This window comes from Haliotis asinina, chromosome 2 (assembly GCF_037392515.1).
Source record: "Haliotis asinina isolate JCU_RB_2024 chromosome 2, JCU_Hal_asi_v2, whole genome shotgun sequence".
Classification (NCBI taxonomy): Eukaryota; Metazoa; Mollusca; class Gastropoda; order Lepetellida; family Haliotidae; genus Haliotis; species Haliotis asinina.
Window position 1 is genome coordinate 2976601 of NC_090281.1, and position 23003 is coordinate 2999603.

The 23003-nt window shown below is 41.7% G+C and overlaps 1 protein-coding gene across 1 annotated transcript in view; it reads left to right on the forward strand.

The window, feature by feature from the left end:
- LOC137273127 (transforming growth factor beta receptor type 3-like) overlaps nucleotides 1-23003 on the forward strand; it is a 94110-nt gene that overhangs the window by 67841 nt on the left and 3266 nt on the right. The window contains exons 7-14 of the mRNA XM_067805595.1: nucleotides 322-514; nucleotides 1625-1802; nucleotides 7632-7810; nucleotides 9053-9202; nucleotides 9623-9814; nucleotides 10575-10716; nucleotides 11209-11305; nucleotides 22755-22941. Coding sequence (XP_067661696.1) covers nucleotides 322-514; nucleotides 1625-1802; nucleotides 7632-7810; nucleotides 9053-9202; nucleotides 9623-9814; nucleotides 10575-10716; nucleotides 11209-11305; nucleotides 22755-22941 — 1318 coding nt within the window. The remainder of the gene's footprint in view (nucleotides 1-321; nucleotides 515-1624; nucleotides 1803-7631; nucleotides 7811-9052; nucleotides 9203-9622; nucleotides 9815-10574; nucleotides 10717-11208; nucleotides 11306-22754; nucleotides 22942-23003) is intronic.

Below are 23003 nucleotides of genomic sequence, written 5' to 3' on the forward strand. Positions count from 1 at the left end.
TAGTAGCCACAGAATAGGGACAGTGTGGGTCATGACATCTTGCCATGCGATACTGGTAGCCACAGAATAGGGACAGTGTGGGTCATGACATCCTGCCATGCGATATTAGTAGCCACAGAATAGGGACAGTGTGGGTCATGACATCCTGCCATGCTATACTAGTAGCCACAGAATAGGGACAGTGTGGGTTACGACATCCTGCCATGTGATTTACACGACCATTGTGTAAACCGCTATCTGTCACTCCCCATCTGTTCACTTGATTATGCACTAACTCCTGTTTGCCATGGACTGTTGACTCGCTCACTCTGTTTGCTTCAGGCCGGTGTATATCATTGAACTGCTGAATGAGCCGCCCGATTCCTTCCTGAAACGAGACAGTCGCATGGAGCTGGAGGTGACATCAGTCAACAACGAACCAATCAACAAGGACTTCTACCTCATCCTCAAGTCCCCGTCGTCACTCAAGTGGGCTGTCCGCAGTCGGAAAGTTCAGGGATGGATTGAAATTGTGGTAAGTGTATCACTTGAATTAAAGGCACAGTGTTCCGCCACACTTCTGTAATAGTCAGCATTGCATTTCTGTCATTAATGCTGTCAACGCTGTTAATGAATACCATATAGTGTATTCGGAAAAACATGTATAAAGATTACAGTGTGAATTACAAAGTTTGAATGAATTAAGGCAATGTTGCATTAAATCAAAACTTTCGCCCTCTACCGACTCAACTTTATTTCAAGCGAACCTGTTAGAGTTATGTCCCTTGGAGTGGTCTTTACAGATGCTGGAATGCAACTTGTGAATGAGGCCAGTTCAGCAAAGATTGTGTAACCATTATCAGTCTATGGAGCAATTGTTTACATTCCATGTGTGGCAAGTGTTACAGTTTGGGAAGCTGTTTACTTCGAAGTTTCAGATATTGATTTCAGGCAAGTTGTAAGGGAGAATGAGTCCTATTGTATCAATAGGCTAAAGTTAGAGCATATGCCCCACTACATATATTATGGTGCAGAATGTTGTGGAGAAAAGCTGACATTGTGCTTTAAATACTACAAAGCCATGGAACATGATATAACGTTTTCACATCAACATTTCCTTAGACCATACCTTACCACTAGTCCTCTCAAGTAATGATTGAAGTTTCAGTGTGAGTGAAAATGTCATCCTGGACTTTCTGGATGGAGTTGATATGGATGATAGTTAGTATGGGTGTCTATATGAATGATTCGTTGTTTATATAGTTGATTGAAGTGAATGATAGGTTGCTGGTATGGTACAAACAGTTGTGTTTGGGTATGGTATTATAATGCTTGAAAAATAAAAAGTGTCTGCCCTCAAACAAGTCTCACTTGTGAATAAAAATGGACACACTTTTAGAACAAGCCTGGCTAGACAAACGCCACACATGCATCAGAACCCACAGATTCCTTTGGCCTATGGTATACCTTAAATATTTCACAAGTTGATTACAAGTCACTTGCAAGTGCAGCTTTACAATCCTGGTGGGATACATAATTAGGAGTGTACAAGTACAGGTACAGATGGCAACGCAAGGCTCTGGGCTCATTTATTTGTTAACTTTTATGTATATGTTTAGTAAGAAAGTGTCCCTTTTGCCAATAGACGGATGCTGACGTGGACCTGAAGGGAATCCGGATGCACACAGTGGCACTCCGGCGGGAGGTTATGAATGCAACTGGTCTTGAACTGATTGCATGGGCAGATTACTACCTGGCTCCAGTTGAGGCCTACACACAAATACGACAAGCAAATCGGATTCGGTTACTCATCTCCCCAAACAGTGAGTTATCCTGAATCAGATATTGTGTGTTGTTCATTAATAGTTGATAAATCCAGAGTCCAAATCAGACACTGTGTGAGAACGTACGAGTATGTACAGCCAAGGCCCGAGTCATACAATTTTTAACTGGCCTTACCATAGGTCTTATGCATATTACCTCAAGCTTTGCTAGAAGAGATCAGACAGTCGTTGATTCGCCATTCCCTAGATGGCTACCTCATGTAATCTACGAATGTAGTCACGGAGGTGACGTGATCTCCCCACTTGAACAAGCGCGAACAATCCAAAAATCACTTTTGCTTCTAGCGTTCGTCTGTTCGGACGTGTTTGATTCGCTTAGTTTACCTACCTTGTGGTTCGTTAAGTGCGGCATGGCATCCGTGGGGGTATTATATCTTGCTGGTTTTTCTTCCTCCATGTGGTTTTCCATGTCGATTAGTATTTTTGCCCATGTTTCACTGCATTTATATGTTTTTTTCGTGCCACGTTGCGATATACGCAGGCAGCCTTTTTGGTTGTTTGCCCTTCGCTGTCACGAGTTTACGGGCGTGCCTACTTTGTAGTGGGGGTGCGTTGGTGCGTCATTTCTGGTATAGGGGTGTATTTTCTACCTCCTAGCGTTGGTTTCAACGCATTGTTATGTTTTGTTTGTTGCAGTTAACTGTGTGTCTCGCCAGTTTTGCACTATCTGCTAGGGGCAGAAATCGGCGAAAGTTCCCCACCCTTGGTGCCCGGATTGTGCGTCTCTAGCCTGCTGTTTTAACGGACACTGCCAGTACTGCGAGGCGTTATTGGTGGCGGATTTCAAGACTTTTATCGCGGCTAAGAGGAAGCATTTTGCACAGTGGAAGAGAAGGATGTCGTCTCCAGCGTCGTCGTTGGGATCTCTGACGGGCGACCCTGACTTACAACCGCCTTCAGCGTCTGTGCCGACGCCTGGGATGGGGGCGTTCGTCCGTGACGCCTGTATGTTTGTCCCCGGAACCACCTCGCTCAGATTCCATCGTGGATCTGTTTTCATCCAGATGCCTTGTCACATCCAGAAGTCCAGAGGTTCCTGTGCTCCCTCCTGACGCCCGGTGCTGCTGTGATGCCAGCGTCTATCCCGACACCAGCGCCTATGCCTACACCATAGTGCTTACGCTAGCACCCATGCTTACGCCAGCACCTATGCTTACGCCAGCACCTATGCCTCTGCCAGCGTCTATGCCAGCGCCTGTGCTTATGCCTGTACTTATGCCAGTACCTATGCCTACGCCAGTGCCTATCGAACTCTCGGCGCAGATCATGCTCCAGGTTCCCTGGGAGTCGGTGATCCTGTACCCTCCACAGTCTTGGATCCCATCCAAGGAATCTGCTGCTCAGGCATTGACTTCGTCTTCTACACTGCGGCGTGATTCAAATTCCGTGTACTGGGAGGACCTGGAGGAACAGGTTTTGTGCCCGGACTTCGACGAGGAGGCAGGAGGCAGACGGCGATGGTGATGGAACTTAACTGCCCTTATGAGTTGTCTTCGAGTGGATTGCTGACAGGTTACCGGACTGCCCTTCACCTTCGGCTGATTCCAGCAACCCTGCAGCAATTCATTTATCGCCGGAGCTACTCATCCTGCCTCATCCTATGGTGGCGGACTGTGTTAGATGCGGTCTTTGCGAAATTGTCATCTAATCCGAATTTCAAAGCGTGTAAGTCCAGGAAGCCAGATTACAAGAAAGATACACAGCCTGGTTTTCACGGACAGCGTGGCTGTCCTGGATGAATCTCTGTAGCGGTTATTGGGCTCCTCGCAGCTCTCTTACAGAGTGCAGGATTGTGCGTGGCCATTGAGACTGAACTCAAGCGGATGCTTAAGCCGTTGTCTGCGCTGGCGTCAACTACCTCGGCGGCGGCGATGGACTGGTCTGAAGACAACGCCTCGAGGATCAATCACCTTAGTAGGTATTCCTATGCCGGTAGGCGGGAGACTGGGTGTCCTTTGGAGGGACTGGTCGCATCCTCGAAGATCCTTACGTTACAATTTGTCTACATCATCTTCAAGTGGAGAAAGTTTTCTTTCACTTGCTTTACTCATTTTGTCACGAAGATTTTTTGAGACAACAACAAAGTGCCACGCCTAACTACACCTCTGATTACAAGAGAGGACGGCATTTATCTTCGGGTAAAATTCCAACACATCTACCTGAAAAGCAATTTGTCTACGTCAGTTTCAAGCGGTGGAAGGGTTTTCGCACTCATTTACACACGTGCTCGCCAAACAGCATGGTTACGGTCAAGCCTACAGGCGAGGAGGGTATCACCGTTTACAAGATTTCATGATGATCAGTTATCTGCTACACCGGTGACGTCACGTCTACATTTTGATTGGTCATCGAGGGACAACGCCCTGCGCAGAATGTGTTGTTATTATTCTAGTGTTAGGAAGTTGTCTGCAGTGACTTACAGTCATTTTACGATGGAAAGATGTTGTTTACACTCTAGACTAGCTGTCTACAGCAGCATTGGATTTCTCTAGTTGGCATAGAGATCCTCTAACAGTAGTCTCAACGCTGCCTGTCAGGAGGCGTGCAGTGATGTATGGCAGTTTCTGATCGGACAGACAGCCAGCTATAAATAGTCTTCATTGAAATGTAAACACATTCATAATGAACAGCATGGTCGTTCTGAAGTCGAAGAATGACGCATCTTCACGGCATACAAGCTTGTCTTGAGAGAGGTGGACTTCATTATCAGGCTGTTAAGTCAGCTTGGATGACTTGAGAATCTAACTCCGCGGGATCTGATTCTTCACATTGCCGTCCCAGGTTTGGGGGTCGAAGTTCAAGGCGATGTTATAAACAAGCTGTACTCTGTCCGTTATCACTATGTCAGTGATAATGTCTACTTGATTTGCTCACGTCACCGTAGGATATGATCAGACGTAGACGTCTACTATTATGTCTATGACAGCGGTTTCTGGATCATGATTTCAAGACAGGTTTACGACATTGGACGTCTTGACACCACACCTGTGGTAGACTCGCTGGTCAATGTTTGCGTAGGAACTTACATATTAGAGCCGTCATTCAACAACTATCTTTAGGTAGACATGTCTCTCCAAGGATTGAGTGCCTATCTAGTCAAGGAGGAGTGCCTATCTAGTCAAGGAGGTTGCAGCAGGATTCTGGAAGAGTGGAGATCTATCTCTTCACATCACCCAGTTGAAGATGAAAGCGGTGATGCATGTCTATCATTGGTTGACAGCACCGAGAGACAAGCTGCTGATGATCCTTAAGGAAAACTCTATAGTAGCCTTCTAGGTAAACAAGGGTCAAGGAGGCCTCGACCTCTACTACACTTTTCGTTTCTACCCTTCGACGTGGTCGAGTCTGATCCTCCAAATAAAAGTATCTCACATACCAGGAGCCTGTATCTTCATGGCAGACGCCTTCTCTCGCTCCCTATGTCTATCACCAACGGAGAATGTTGTGTGTCGAGAGACGTTTCAAATAATCTGCTTCCAGAGTGGGACCAATTGTTGTACCATCCTCACAATCGGACACTGCACCTGGATCCACCGCGGTTTCATCTTTGCGCCTGGACTATCTGTGAAAGTCTTGAGGGCCAAGGGGTACTCATCTCTAGTTAAGTTAAGCGCCCGGGAGCACAGGATTTCCACTCAGTCACTTTATGGACCTGCAGGCGTGGGCGATCAACGCGATGTCCCCGTTGTGGGAAGGTCTGGACGCTTACACATATCCACCACCAGCCCTTCTCTCAGAAGTGGTCGCCAAGGTCAAGCAGACTCGGAACCTGCGACTGCTTTTGGTCGCGCCTTGGTGGCCAACCAGGCCATGGTTCCCCGACCTACGTCGTCTCGCCAGCAGAGAGTCGTACCAGCTTCCAGATTAGTTACGTCTGCTTCGACATCCGCACAGTCGGCAGCTTCATCCGGACCCGCTGAGATTTCATCTTCATGGTTGGGTCATCTGCAGGAGGCATTGAGAGTTATGGGCTACCCCTTGTGCGCAGCAAGCGTCCTAGCTTGTGCGCATCGTATGTCCGCTAGGTCCTTATATGACAAGTGACGCTCATTTGGGAGTTTTTGTGCTCAAGATCGCAAGATCCTATGACAGCTTCTCCACAGTTTTTAGCGAACTTCCTCCTGTTCCTGCATAACTGCAAGCATCTTAGAGGCAGTACCTTGGGGACTTATCTGTCGGCTTTGAACTCCTTCTTGGCAATTAAAGCGGATAAACAGATTTCCAAGGTACCAGAGCTTATTGTGCTACTCAAGGCCTTCAAATTGGAGGACCAGAAAGTTAAGCTTCGTCCTCCAGCTTGGGACCTCATCTTAGAGGACCTCCGTATGAGCCTTTAGAGGAAGCCTCCTTCGTGTATTTGTCTAAAAAGATGGTCTTCCTTCTAGCGTTGGCTACAGAGGCTAGAGTTAGTGGAATTCATGCCCTGGACGTCACACAGGTTCCCTTTGAGCAGTCGAGGCATGGACGAGCCCACTTGGGTCTCCTGTGGGATTTTGTGGCCAAGAATCAGCTCCCTGGACAGTCAGACAGGCTGTTCTCCATTCCTCCGTCATCTTCAGTCTTGGGACAACATGACTTGGAGGAGGTGCTGCTGTGTCTCGTTCGAGCCCTCAGATGTTACATACGGAAGTTGGCTTCTAAGAGACGTTCCCGTAAAAGACTGTTCATCCCACTTTCGACTACATGCAAAGGGGAGGTGAACAGGAACACAGTAGCCTTATGGCTTCGATCTATGATCCTGACGGCTTTTGATGCCAAGCACCTACCTCATCCGGTGGCAAACAACACGAGATCAGAGCATTGGCATCTACCATGGCCCTCCATAGAAATTGCACAGTGCCACAAACTATGGAAGGCTGCTTTTGGAAGTCGTCTACTGCCTTCGCTTCCCACTACCTGAGGGACTTGGCAGTTGAGGACATGGAGGGACTAGTCTTTCAGTCCATTGGTGGTTGCCCAGCAACTTACCTGGCCGTCCGCCCATTAGGTAATAACACTGTTACTTACCGCTGGTCTTAAGATTAACCTCACCCTCAGGGTGCGTCGGTTATTTCTTTGGAGTTCCCTTGGGTTACTCTTTGTCTACTTCCATTTTTGTCCTGTGACTATTGGCATGGGTCTCCTAGGTTTTCCTAATGCATGTGCACTGGTTGCTGAGGGATGGTCCCCCGGAGTCCACACCACCATCCATTGAAGCCATATGCATAAGACCTATGGTAAGGTAAGTTAAAAATCTAAATATTTTAGATATTTAAATACATACCTTACCATAGGGCGGTGACTCCCTCCCAACGCTGGATGCTCCTCCCCACTCTGGACTCTTTGGACCTTCCTGTTGCCAGTAAAAGTGATTTCTGGATTGTTCGCGTCACTTCCGTGACTACATTCGTAGATTACATGAGGTAGCCATCTAGGGAATGGCGAATCAACGACTGTCTGATCTCTTCTAGCGAAGCTTGAGGTAATATGCATAAGACCTATGGTAAGGTAAGTATTTAAATATCTAAAATATTGAGATTTTAATAATTTTATATATTAGTTTTGAAGTCTACTTAAATTAGTTCCAAGCATGACCCAGGGTAATTGTTCCCACTACCGGTAGTGGTCTTATGTAGCAACATACATTCTAGATAAGAGTTTAGGTGATGAATGTGCTGTGTTCTCACTGTGTAGCTTGTAAACTGGAGAAGAAACAGTGACATTTTGTATCAAAATTACATAGGAATTTCAGATTTTTATACTTAAGTAATGTTTCATTTATGACAATGCTTCGTCGTGAAAATATGTCATGTCCTTCCCTATTTTCAGCCAAGAGAGTGCCGGACCAGCATCGATGGTCCCTGCATGAAAACCCACCTGGAAGGAGTGAGCCGGGGATTGTTCCTGGATCTGATGGGGGGGACTCCCCTGACCACTTGAAACGTGCAATACACACATACTGTAAAGATGGACGCATGGAAATATCCATCCCAAACAATCTGCTTCAGGTAACTGGGTGTCTCTGTTGGTACACATTCTTCATACATTTTGTTGCTCCATATTAAGGTCATTGTATCTCAGTTAGTGCACATTGGTCATATACAAGTCAGTTTCTGTGTACAGTTGTTGTGTCTTCTCCCCTGACCACTTGAAACGTGCAATACACACATACTGTAAAGATGGACGCATGGAAATATCCATCCCAAACAATCTGCTTCAGGTAACTGGGTGTCTCTGTTGGTACACATTCTTCATACATTTTGTTGCTCCATAGTAAGGTCATTGTATCTCAGTTAGTGCACATTGGTCATATACAAGTCAGTTTCTGTGTACAGTTGTTGTGTCTTCAGTAGAATATGCTCTGGTATCTCATGAGGTTAGTGGGGATAGCTGGGGGGCTCAGTGTTGTATACCGTGTCTGAGAGGGATACATGAGTTAAGCTGTGGCTTGGTATCTCATGAGGCTAGTTGGGATAGCTGGGTCTCTCAGTGTTGTATACCAAGTCTGAGGGGGATACATGAGTTAAGCTGCGGTCTGGTATGACGGGAGGCTAGTGGGGATAGCTGGGTGGCTCAGTGTTGTATACCATGTTTTGAGAGGGATACATGAGTTCAGCTGTGGTCTGGTATGACGGGAGGCTAGTGGGGATAGCTGGGTGGCTCAGTGTTGTATACCATGTTTGAGAGGGATACATGAGTTCAGCTGTGGTCTGGTATGACGGGAGGCTAGTGGGGATAGCTGGATGGCTCAGTGTTGTATACCATGTTTGAGAGGGATACATGAGTTCAGCAGTGGTCTGGTATGACGGGAGGCTAGTGGGGATAGCTGGGTGGTTCAGTGTTGTATACCGTGTCTAAGAGGGATACATGAGTTCAGCTGTGGCTTGGTATCTCACGAGGCTAGTGGGGATAGCTGGATGGCTCAGTGTTGTATACCATGTCTGATGGGATACATGAGTTAAGCATGACAGGAGGCTAGTGGGGATAGCTGGGTGGCCTAGTGGTTAAAGCTTTGGCTTGTCATGCTGAAGACCCGTGCTGGAATATAAGTGGTATAAAACCTCTCTCTCTCTCACACACACGCACACGCACGCACACGCACACACACACACATACACACACAGGAGGCTGGAATTGTAAAACTGACATTTGGTATAAGCATTGTGTTTTATTACATGTTAAGTCATGTTTACATGTGTATGTGTCTGTGATATTGCTACATGTACAATCATGAATGGTGGTCCTTGCAGGAGAATGGCTTGGTGAAAGAGCAGATAACTCTTCTGAACCCGTCCTGTGGAGCGGTAGAGAATGCCACTCACGTGATCCTGAAGACTCCACTGAACAAATGTAACACCAAGTATCTCCAAGTTGATGATGAAAATGTTTTCTCAAATGCGGTGAGCTTTACTTGTCGTTTACACTGTATGGGGGGTAGGAGCTTTGCCAAAATATTTCCTCAACATCTGTACCCCAACTGAATACTAGAAGTCTTTGTCCCAGCTGATGACACTGATTGGTCATAACTATCAACAAATAAAGCAGAATAGTTTTAGGAAGCGATTTCCTCTGAGACCAGTGTATTATATGGTAAGACAGTATAGTTTGACGTGCAAGGGTGGCCTAGTGGTTAAAGCATTAGCCTGTCATACGAAAGACCTGGGTTTGTTTCTCCGTGGGTACAATGACCTTTTCTGCTTTTCTCAGCTCTGATATTGCTTAAATGTTGCTACAAACAGCATTAAACTTATCTCGCTCACGTATGATGCCTGGATGATGCAGTATACTTTGATTATGCAAGGCAGAAATGTTTGTTCCAGATTGTGATTCACTCCACTGAGGTGACAGATCCTCTGATGGAGGAAGAACTGGGCAGCGCTGTGCTTGACAACTCCGACATGTCAGGGTCAGGGTCACATGACCTCACCGAGGCAACGTACGTAGATGACGAGGACTTCCATTCACACAGCATGGAGATCGATGTGAAGTGCCAAGTTCCCCTTACCACAGAGGTAATTAACACTCTTCTGCTTCTCTTGTACTGACTTGACTCACCACTTCTATCTCTAGACATAAATCATCACTACCTATTCGGAACCATAACCTGAATTTGGAGATAACCTTTATCACAGTTATTATCATGCTAGCTGGTAAATGAAGTTTTGTATGACGTCATCATTTGGTACTTTCGTGGTACACACAGTGCCTTGCCTTGTAGACAAGAAAATGTTCCAAAAATCTTGCATTCAAAATATGATTTTTGCTGTACTTACCTTATATCCATGAATCAAGTCACATGAGTGCATGTGTACTGACCTACCCTTGTGATTAATGCACTGCTGTGACATCATGTCCTACATGACCAACATCTCACCATGTCCAGACATCTTACATGACCCAAGCTGTCTCATACAAACTGATGACCCAGGCATCTATTCTCATTTCATCCTTTCATTCTATCTGATATGTTTCATCTGATCCATCTGATCCATCTGATCCTCATTTCATCTGATCTATCTGATCCTCATTTCATCTGATCCCCATTTCATCTGATCCCCGTTTCATCAGTTCCTTGATCTATCTGATCCCTGTTTCATATGATCCCTGATCCATCTGATTCCTGTTTTATCTGATTCTTGTTTCATTTAATCCATTTTATCTGAGCATCTAATCCATGTTTCTTCTGATCATCTGATCCATGTTTCATCTGTTCATGTGATCATCTCATCCATGCCATCTCATCCTCGTTTCACTTCCATTCCATTAATGTAGCCCCCTTCTGATCCACCTCAGGGAGGACTGGAGTACCGACTGCAACTGTATCAAGACGACCTTTTCCTGCACCCCGAACACAACACGCAGATGTCCTTGTCCAGGAATAGCAGACTCTATGTCCAGGCTTCAATAACTGCCAGTAAGTCAGGACAGTGTTAGCATGTAGTTATAGTGACAGGCCCCTCTTGGGTCAATCTGGTACACAGTCTGTGGAGGTTACAGTAGCTGCCAGTAAGTGTGGAGAGTGTTAAGCATATCGTGATAGTGACATACAAGTCATTCCTGGGGATATCTGGAACTCAGTCTGTAGAGTCTACAGTGGCTGCCAGTAAGTCAGGAGAGTGTTAGCACAAGCCTTTGATGTAGTACTAGTGACATACAGTCCTTCCTGTGGGTACGTGGAATTCCCTAGGAAAACCTGGTTGTGTGTTATATCATCAGCTCCAGCTGATTATGGGTCATACGTGTGTTGTTAGTACTGTGAGTTTCATCTGGTCTTTATGCAGTTCTGTTGATGACTTTGTGGATTGGTTCCAAGATGAAAAACTGTTTCTCATTAATGTTCTGCAAGATATTGCTGTAATAGGGATAATTGAATCTACTGACTTGCACACTCACTGTCTGATTGCAGTCTCTCACCTGAATGTTAACATCCTCAACTGCTGGGTTACACCTGCATCGACTTTCAGGGACAAGGATGCTTCTCGGATAGCCATCATACGAAATGGGTGAGTCACGATATACACAGCAGGTGCTTACTGATTACCTTGCAAAAGTGCTGAACTCACCATCTTCACATTTTGACATTCAGAAAATGGTTTAGTGAACAAGGGAGATAGTTACATGACTATACATCTTCTCAAGTATCATGAGTGAGATGCAGCAGCTACTACCATTGTTATAAATGAAACAAGCAAACAAATGTGGGAAAGCTATGTACATATAACACGTCACAATTTAATTCTGGACTCACTAAAGTCCAGAAACTCTCAGCACTGTGGCCACTCTCGCACAAGCGATTTCGCAAAATTAAACAGGCAGCTGTTATGTATGTGTGCTAAGGATGAAAAAATGAAAAACTTTTTTTCGAAAACTCAAAATTTAAACTCGCACGCCCATGGGCGAACAGTGGCCAATGGGTAGGCCCATGGGCAGACCCATGTGCGAAAGTGTTTAATTTCATCCAGAATAAATGTTTTGGAGGTTGTAAATGAATGAAAAAATGTTAATAAGTATCATGACACAAATTTCAGCTTGTTGTGACTTGACTCTGCTAACTGACAGCGATTTTAAAAAATCTCGCCCATGGGTGAAAAACATATTGGCCCATGGACGAGTATACATGTAATTAATTTCATTGAAACTACATGGGTTTTTTTCCAGGCTTTGCAGTTTTTCAATAAATGAACGTGTATTTATTAGTGTCTTGACACGAAATTAAGCTTACTTTGACTTAATTCGGCTAATTAAGAGTGATTTTTCATTTGGCCCATGGGTGAGAATATTTACTTTTACTCTAAATACACCTTTTCCCATGTTGTGGAGGTTGTGAATGGATGAAAGTATGTTCATAAGTATCATGTCACAAAATTCCACTCATTTTGACTTAATTCCGTTAATTTAGAGCTATTTAACAAAATCTCACCCATGGGTGAGAAACATTTTGGCCCATGGGCGAGAATATTTCCTTTTACCCCAAACACATCTTTTCCAATATTTGGAGGATGTAAATGAATGAAAGTACATTTATGAGTATCATGACAGAAATTTCAACTCATTTTGACTTAATTCCTCTAAATGAGAGCAATTTTGAAAACTCTCGCCCAAAATACATCTTTTCCTGTGGTTTGGAGGTTGTAAATGAATGAGGATATATTTATGAGTATCATGGCACAAAATCCAACTCATTATGACTTAAGAATGAAGATTTTTATGGATATCAACTTCTTTATGAGAGAACACAACGTTTCGGAGTTAATGCTTACTCCTTCATCAGGTGATTGAGAAAGGGATACAGAGGTGTATTTATATGTACAGGTAAAACAATAACAAAGTAACAAGTGGAATGAGTTAACGAAAGCTAGTATAAACAAGCACTGATAGGAAGCCGATAGTTATGATAACAATGATGGAAGCCAATGGTAATGCATTACAGTTGATTGGATATGTTTACATAACACAGATACGGGGTAAGGACGATGTACATGATTGGGGATAAGGATGGAAGCCAATGGTGATGCATTACGCATGATAGGATGATGTACATAACACACGATAGGGGGTGAGCATGTTTACATGAGGGTTGATGATGTACAAACACAAGTAGGTAAGGATGTACTCGGGTAGATTGGCTATACATGAATTACATAGATAGAATGTACACAGATAGATGAGATTAATTTATCAATAAGTCCCAGGCACTTGGTAGATACACTCCTTGGTCGCGGTTGATGGCTGGTTTCTGTCTCCGAATCTCGATGGCCTCTTGCAGTTTCCTTTGATGCCAGTTGTTGTTGTTGGTAGATAGTATCCTAGTGTCCTCCCATCGAATTGAGTGTTCAGGGTTCTTGAGAATGTGTTCAGAGATGGCCGATTTCTGGTCGAGTTTCCTGACTGCGGTCTGATGTTCCTTCATTCTGGTGTTGATTGGTCTCAGCGTTTCTCCAATGTATAGGTCGCCACATTATGACTTAATTCTGCTAATTGAGACCGATTTTCAAAAACATCACGCCCATGGGCGAAAAACATTGGGCCCATGAGCGAAAATATTTCCTTTTCACTCCAAATACATCTTTTCTAATGTTTTGGAGGATGTAAATGTATGAAAGTGCCATTGTGAGTATCATGACACAAAATTCAACTGATTTTGACTTACTTTTGCGAATTCAGGAAGATTTTTAAAAAATATGCCAGAATAATCACTTTTACTCAAAATACATCTTTTCCTGTGTTTTGGATTTTGTAAATGAATGAGGATATATTTGTAAGTATCATGGCACAAAATTCAACTCATTTTGACTTAATTCTGATAATTTGTAACAAGTACAAGAATCTGGACTTCCACTTAAATTTTCATAGCCTTTTTTTATTGTCTTGGAGGTTGTAAATATATGAATGAAAGTGTGTTTATAATTATCACGACAAAAAAAATGAAATCATTCCGGTCTTAATTCGATTAATCTCTCTCGTGGACGAAAATATTTTCGTTTGCTCGTTTTCTTTATTTTTCAAACATATGGTTTAAAAATAGATGAAATTCTAATGACAATTCAGTTTAATTTCGTGAGTTTAGTTTTATGTCGCACTCAGCAATATCCCAGCAATATGGCGGCGGTTTGTAGATAATCGAGTTTGAGCATCGACCTGCACAATTGGGAACTGATGACATGTGTCAACCAAGTCAGCGAGCCAGACCACCTGATCCCGTTAGTCGCCTCTTACGACAAGCATAGTCGCCTTTTATGGCAAACATGGGTTGTGAAGCCCTTTACTTCCAGCAACATATACAGTACACTTAGAATACTAAGCCTTGAGATTCTTTTGAACTTAGGTATTCTATAAATATACCAAAATTCAACCTATATCTATGAAGTTGCAGTTATTTGTGAAAGCCCTAATCAAGAGTGACCAAACTCCAGTGACTATGATGGGACACATTAATAAACGGTGTTGTGAGATCTTTAAACTGTATTGAAATATGTCTTGTCAATTCCACTGACATTCACCAAATGTACCTACCTAGTAGTTATAAGTGTACCTACCCAGTTTAGCATGTTTCGTTTTAATAGTGTGGTCTCCATTTTTAGTAATTCCCGTTTGCCCGTCCTGGCTTTTCTTCGTCCGAGGTTTTATGGGGTATTCTCCTATTTGTCAGACCAGAAATTATCTACAACAGGGGTAGGTCACTAACTTGTTTTCTTTACCATTTGTACTAATTAGTATGCACCAATGCACACAGTGACCTGATTCGTCTCCATCGCAACTTAGGCCGCGTTTAACAGTACTTCAGCCAGTTTACTGTATCAGTCGAAATCTTACAATGAATGAATGAATGAATGAATGAATGAATGAATGAAGAACAAGAAGTATATGTGGATGAATAAAAGAAATAATAAAAGAAAGAAGTGCATATGTGAATGAATGAAAGAATAAATGATACACCATGGCCATCCCTTCCAAAACATGCTAAAGAACGCAAAACTATCGTTAGATCACATGTGTTAACATCAGCTTGTTATTGTCTCCCTGGTCAGGCGTAACAATTGTCAGACAGGTTAAAACAACAAACTATCTGGTTGACTGCAAAGCTGCCTGTTGACGTAGTATACCCACATCACCTACTTTTCCTGCGTAACCTTCATCTACATCACCACCCTTAATATATTGAGCAGAGAGCACAGAAGGCCCTATAGCTGTAACCACTGAACCGTGGCGTCTCTCTGCTCCCAAGTTCCCAAGTGGGGGATGTCCTTGTCTACCTCTTCCATTATCTTAAAACATCTAACAAGCTCAACGCATGCATCTTTTTATTAAAATGTGATGTTATACATAATCATAAGAGTATTTTTGTGTATTATTCAGTTGATAAATTATTCTTTTATGATATATATACATGTATGACACGCTGGACAGGTCTAGGGCATTTTGTGTTAATTTACCATTCCCATTTTCATAATGCTTAAAAAAGACACTCATTAATCTATCACAGAGTTTTGTCATTCCTTCACTCCAACACGGTTGCTAAATCCCCTATGTTCATAGTATATCGACTCTGCCATACCCAATTCACCTAATCCTGAGAAATCAACCAGTCATGACATACCCACATCGCCTAATTAATTTTCCGTACCTATCGAGTAAAAAAGACATAAAATGGGAGGACGCCTTGTTAACTAATGGGAGTGAGCCTTGTAGGTAGTACCCTCACTCTCACAAACCCACGTATTGAGGAGAAGCGGCCGTGTTTGTCGGGGATTTTTCTGGCTTTGCTAAATAAATCGTACATAAACATGTAAAATATTTTGCTTTGATTCTGTAACTACCCACATTATGACATTGAGACCATTTTGATTTATCGAGTAAAATACGATTGAATAGTTTTGAGTTTGAATCTTGCCACTTTAGCGCTCTATCTTTTTAAATGGGGCATGCATACTAATATTTAGGTGTTTTTTAGTATTCCATCTATTTGTTTAAATTGACTGATTTACATGTTTTTGCTTTGTTTGGGTTTTTTATTGCAAGTGACCCAGCGATTGAAACTGCTTTGATACCTGTAAATTTATTCTGACGTTTGACGAGCGGGACGTAAACAAGAACATATATGGAGCCCCTGCATCAATACGTATTAAAGTGTTTGAAACATTATTCTAGACCATTATTTGTACACAACTGATGAAAGGTACCTGAAAGATCAAGGTTCATAAGAACGTACAGGGCACATTTCTCCTACCCCATTTAAGAATGTCCATTTCTGATTGGTTCACGTGGCCTTGCGAGGGAGAATAGATCATTAAGTTTTACCCCGCCACGTGGGAAAAGCCTGCATCCAGTCAGTGAACTGTAAAGCAGTGGTTCGAATCGACTATAGTTAGTACCATGTTAATATAATACATGGTTTCAGCTTGTTTTGATGCTCTATTTACATAAAGTGATATTTAAACATTCGTTATGGTAAATACGGTGTAGCAATGTGATGAAGAGTATGCGGGTTTTCTTCATCCCATTTCATCCACCGATGAGAATGGTGGTATCCTCTTTTGGTTCACACCCGGATTGTCGATTGTTTTATCAAATACACAACAGGACTGTCGAAAAGCAGTGGAGTGTGACAGTGCTCAACACTGTTCTAATGACACCCGGAGCGTCGACTACCTTGGAGAACTTGTGCCCGAGAATAGCAGAAGACTCGTCTCTACGCTAATTAACGAGCTAAAACACATACACAAAGACTTCGGTGAAAGAATGAGCTGTGGAACCAATTCCTGAATGATAGTCGTCGCACGAACAGTAGTCGAGAAAGTTGGCGTCATCGTGAATCGAGGGTCTGTGAGCAATGTAAACTGCATATTGTGACTCAGTGGCCACAATAAAGAATAAAGAAGAACTTGACAGAAGGCTTCAGCGTCTCAACGAGCAGCTCCAAAGACAAGAGATTTCCGTAATGAGCTGTGCTCATCAGACAGTCTGCCTCGCTCATACTGACCACATTACTGTACTTTATAACGTATTTGGTTTTCCTTCATGTCCGGAGCGTCGAACGCCATAGTGTTGACACCTGATTACCTCCTCACATAATACCCGAAACATCGAATTTACAAAAATTTCAATTCAATTTTAGACAGCCCAGGCAAGTCGTTTGTTTAAGGAGTAAGAGGATTAGGAGGCATGGTCGACTAGATTTCTTTGTTTAACTAATCCCACACGGCCTTCACCAATAGAGGGAATGATTTCTGTTCAGTTATGACATTGCTGTTCTCCATATGTCTCTATTTTCTCCACACATCTCCATGTTGTTGTATTTTTGTGTGTTTTGTAACTCTGATTGGGACTGGTGAACAAGCTTTACAGTACCTCACCCATACAGCATATAATACAAAATATAAATGAAGCATGTGTCGTCATCCATATGAACTATCATATAATAACATATGCATACATATCATTACATCAAATACATCTATCATATAAGTAAACATGAAAAATAGAATTATGGTTTGATGTGTCTGTCTAGCTCTTTGTAGAAACACTGAACATTTGTGAGAAGGTTTTTGACAAGTTAATTAGTTTCCTGTTAAAAAATTAAAAATCAAGCTTTCACATTGAATAAGTTCTTTTCCGTTCAACGAAGTCATCATAGACCACAGTGAGAAAAGGTCGATCTTCAAGCAGTAAGGAAGACCATGATAGCGTATGGAGTACGTGTGTGTTGGTCATCTCCTCCGTTACCCCCTCCCCGAATCCACACCCCACCAGGGCATGTAGGACTTGTCTCGGTGGATAAAAAGGGACTCCTATAACCCCATATACCCCTAATCACAATGCTATAATTTGTCGTTTTTGTGTATCCGGTTTTGTGTATTCTGTAATATTGCATAGTACTAGTGAAGTGTTAATCAAAGCAATATTTTGCTTGCTAAACGAACCACATTCTTTGAGAATCAAAATATGTTTTAAGCACATTTCCAAAATTGAAATGCAGCATGCACACAATAACTAAATTGGAAGGAATATCGTGCCGGACAAGGTTTTCCAGAGCACCTGCACATAAATGTCAATGTCTTTCAAATACTAATATGTGCAGGTCTTGCAAAAGAACAAAGCAGGTATGCTCGACGCCTTATAAAACAATCAATTCGAGGTTTCCTTTGAATGTGAGATATTTGGCTGCGCGTTTTGCGCAATCAGTCTTTTTCATCCATATACACTCACGAACACCTGTTCATTTCAAAGCTGGTGTCCCCTAATGACCAAATGTGATCCATGGATGAATTTTGTATATGACAAGTAAAATACACTTGAAAGCGGCAGCTGTTATACTCCAATAAACAAGACCAGCGGACGAGACATGACTTTTTCGGCGCAAATTGTCGTAGGCGCTTTGCGGAAATTACGTAAGGGAACGCGGAAGAAACAGAAAGCGTCATCGTTCCGCTCAGTTTCCATTGTCTTTGCGAGTTATGCTGAGATACTCAACAAACTGAGATAAAAGTCAAAATGATGAAAAAGTGGAAATCAGTGTGTGGATTAGAAATTGAAAATCACTCATGAAGTCTCTGACAAAGTAATATCTGTTCAGGTCATGATCATTTGGAAAAAAATACGAAAGTTCTGTGAATATACAACTTCTTATAAGGTAAGCAGCATTTCGGCGTAGCTGCTAAACTCGTTATCAAGAAAGGGATATCTTACAGGTAGTCCTGTAAGTTAAACCTTTGTTTGGTCGAGGTCAAAATCATTTGGTGTAGTGACAACAGTGTTGTTTTATGGGATTAGACACGGATTTTCTATAAAAAAAGGTAAAATGTGTGTCCTCAGGAAACGAAATAAGACACATGTACCAGAATGTAAGTGGATCCATGTTAGCGAGTTCAATCAGTGACTTCAGTTAATAAAATGGGCTTTCAGTTCACCCCTTCCATTAGTAATGAGTTATTTAGTTTCTTGGTAAAATTGCTTCCAAGGTGAATGTTGAAAATGACAGTTTTCAGGATCATTTTAACAACTTCAGTTATGACAATCAGTTATGGCTTCAGTAAAGCTGCTATGCTTCACGTTTCGTCCTACCTATTTTACGGGAAGATACCTTTGTGTAAACAGCTATATGTTCATTTTGAGAACTGGTAAAAAGGGAGAATATATCTCGTGAAAATGAATTTTGAAAGACTGCAGATCAACAGTTCAGTTGTCTCAACAACATAATTGCTAAAATACTTAGAGACCACAATCACGAAAGCCAAAGTAAATCTATTCGAGTGTAGCAAAAATAGTGAAAATTTATTTTAAAAAAATAGAAAAGTAAACGCAAACTCAATCTTGATTACATTACATATACCTCATAGCCCGATATAATGATTACACATTAATAGTATGGATACGTTAATCTATAGTTTAAACTAATCTCCTCAAGTAATCGGGACTGGATTGGCAAGCATAAACACATATCAATGCCTCTCCATACCAATAATATAATTACATAACATACATGATAACAACACTTCATGTTCCGTTCGTCAAATGCCAGAATAAATTTACAGTTATCAAAGCAGACTAACAGGCCCACTAGCAGTAAAAAGACAAAACAAAACAAAAACAAATAAATTAATAAATCCAAATGAATGGAATGGAATGGAATACTAAAAACCACCAAAATATGCACGCCCCCTTTAAAAGGGTAGAGTGCAAAAGTGGCAAACCGGTAAAATATGCCAAGATTCAAACTCAAAACTATACAATCGTATTTTACTCGATAAATCAGAATGGTCTCAATGTCATAATGTGGGTAGTTACAAATCGAAGCAAAATATTGTACATATATGTATCATGAAATAATAATTTATCAACTGAATAACACATAAAAAATACTCTTATGATATGTATAACATCACATTTGAGTAAAAAAAATGCATGCGTTGAGCTTGATAGATGTTTTAAAGATTCATGGAATAGGTAGAAAAGGGCACCCCCACTTGGCAACTTGGGAGCAGAGAGACACCACGGTTCAGTGGTTACAGCTATAGGGCCTTCTGTGCTCTCTGCTCAATATATTAAGGGTGGTGATGTAGATGAAGGTTACGCAGGAAAAGTAGGTGATGTGGGTATACTACGTCAACAGGCAGCTGTGCAGTCAACCAGATAGTTTGTTGTTTTAACCTGTCTGACAATTGTTACGCCTGACCAGGGAGACAATAACAAGCTGATGTTAACACGTGATCTAACGATAGTTTTGCGTTCTTTAGCATGTTTTGGAAGGGATGGCCGTGGTGTATCATTTATTCTTTCATTCATTCACATATGTACTTCTTTCTTTTATTATTTCTTTCATTCATTCACATATACTTCTTGCTCTTCATTCATTCATTCATTCATTCATTCATTCATTGTAAGATTTCGACTGATACAGTAAACTGGCTGAAGTACTGTTAAACGCGGCCTAAGTTGCGATGGAGACGAATCAGGTCACTGTGTGCATTGGTGCATGAGGAGGCGCATACTAATTAGTACAAATGGTAAAGAAAACAAGTTAGTGACCTACCCCTGTTGTAGATAATTTCTGGTCTGACAAATAGGAGAATACCCCATAAAACCTCGGACGAAGAAAAGCCGGGACGGGCAAACGGGAATTACTAAAAATGGAGACCACACTATTAAAACGAAACATGCTAAACTGGGTAGGTACACTTAAAACTACTAGGTAGGTGAATTTGGTGAATGTCAGTGGAATTGGCAAGACATATTTCAATACAGTTTAAGATCTCACAACACCGTTTATTAATGTGTCCCATCATAGTCACTGGAGTTTGGTCACTCTTGATTAGGGCTTTCACAAATAACTTCAACTTCATAGATATAGGTTGAATTTTGGTGTATTTATAGAATACCTAAGTTCAAAAGAATCTCAAGGCTTAGTATTCTAAGTGTATTGTATATGTTGCTGGAAGTAAAGCTCTGTGTTCGGGACCCGTGAAGATCTGGAGTAGAAGAGGGCTTCAACAACCCATGCTTGCCATAAAAGGCGACTATGCTTGTCGTAAGAGGTGACTAACGGGATCGGGTGGACAGGCTCGCTGACTTTTGCTGACACATGTCATCAGTTCACAATTGTGCAGGTAGATGCTCATGCTGTTGATCACTGGATTGTCTGATCCAAACTCGATTATCTACAGGCCGCCGCCATATTGCTGGGATATTGCTGAGTGCGACATAAAACTAAACTCACGAATTTAAACTGAATTTTCACTAGAATTTCATCTATTTTTAAACCATATGTTTGAAAAATAAAGAAAACGAGCAAACGAAAATATTTTCGTCCACGAGAGAGATTAATCGAATTAAGACCGGAATGATTTCATTTTTTTTGTCGTGATACTTATAAACACACTTTCATTCATAAATTTACAACCCCCAAGACAATAAAAAAAAACCTATGAAAATTTAAGTGGAAGTCCAGATTCTTGTACTTGTACTTATCAGAATTAAGTCAAAATGAGTTGAATTTTGTGCCATGATACTTACAAATATATCCTCATTCATTTACAAAATCCAAAACACAGGAAAAGATGTATTTTGAGTAAAAGTGATTATTCTGGCATATTTTTTAAAAATCTTCCTGAATTCGCAAAAGTAAGTCAAAATCAGTTGAATTTTGTGTCATGATACTCACAATGGCACTTTCATACATTTACATCCTCCAAAACATTAGAAAAGATGTATTTGGAGTGAAAAGGAAATATTTTCGCTCATGGGCCCCAATGTTTTTCGCCCATGGGCGTGATGTTTTTGAAAATCGGTTTCAATTAGCAGAATTAAGTCATAATGAGTTGGATTTTGTGCCATGATACTCATATATATATCCTCATTCATTTACACCTCCAAACCATAGGAAAAGATGTATTTTGAGTGAAGGCAAATATTCTCGCCCATGGGTCAAAATGTCTTTCTCCCATGGGCGAGAGTTTTCAAAATTGCTCTCATTTAGAGGAATTAAGTCAAAATGAGTTGAAATTTCTGTCATGATACTCATAAATGTACTTTCATTCATTTACATCCTCCAAATATTGGAAAAGATGTGTTTGGGGTAAAAGGAAATATTCTCGCCCATGGGCCAAAATGTTTCTCACCCATGGGTGAGATTTTGTTAAATAGCTCTAAATTAACGGAATTAAGTCAAAATGAGTGGAATTTTGTGACATGATACTTATGAACATACTTTCATCCATTCACAACCTCCACAACATGGGAAAAGGTGTATTTTGAGTAAAAGTAAATATTCTCACCCATGGGCAAATGGTTTTCGCCCATGGGCGAGGCGTTTTGAAAAATCACTTTAAATTAGCCGAGTTAAGTCAAAATAAGCTTAATTTCGTGTCAAGACAATAATAAATACACGTTCATTCATTGAAAAGCTGCAAAGCCTGGAAAAACATGTAGTTTCAATGAAATTAATTATTCTCGTCCATGGGCCAATATGTTTTTCACCCATGGGCGAGAATTTTTAAAATCGCTGTCAGTTAGCAGAGTCAAGTCACAACAAGCTGAAATTTGTGTCATGATACGTATTAACATTTTTTCATTCATTTACAACCTCCAAAACATTTATTCTGGATGAAATTAAACACTTTCGCCCATGGGCCTGCCCATGGGCCTGCCCATTGGCCACTGTTCGCCCATGGGCGTGCCCATGGGCGAGCGAGTTTAAATTTTGAGTTTTCGGAAAATTTTTTTTCATTTTTTCATCCTTAGTACATATACATAACAGCTGCCTGTTTAATTTTGCGAAATCGCTTGTGAGAGAGTGGCCACAGTGCTGAGAGTTTCTGGACTTTTGTGAGTCCAGAATTAAATTGTGACGTGTTATATACATTACTAATTTCATACAGGGTTAAATGATGGTAGACTAAGGAATGCTTAGGAGCACAAGATATAGCGATAATGTAGCCACTCCTGTCTTCTCTCCAGGTGTGCCAAGGACACCTCCATTACGTGGCACAACTCCCCCAACAGCGTGCCCTACAGCTCGTTGTCTGTGTCCAGGTTCAGCTTCCAGGTGCGCGACTACTTCCTCAACAACCAACATACCTACCTGCACTGCCAGGTGGCAGTATGTCTCAAGGGGCCGCAGGCGGCTGGTTCAAGCATACCTAGGGTGAGTCTGCTTCCAGCAATAGTGAATACCTTGTTTTTGTTTTCACACATAGGGATCAATCC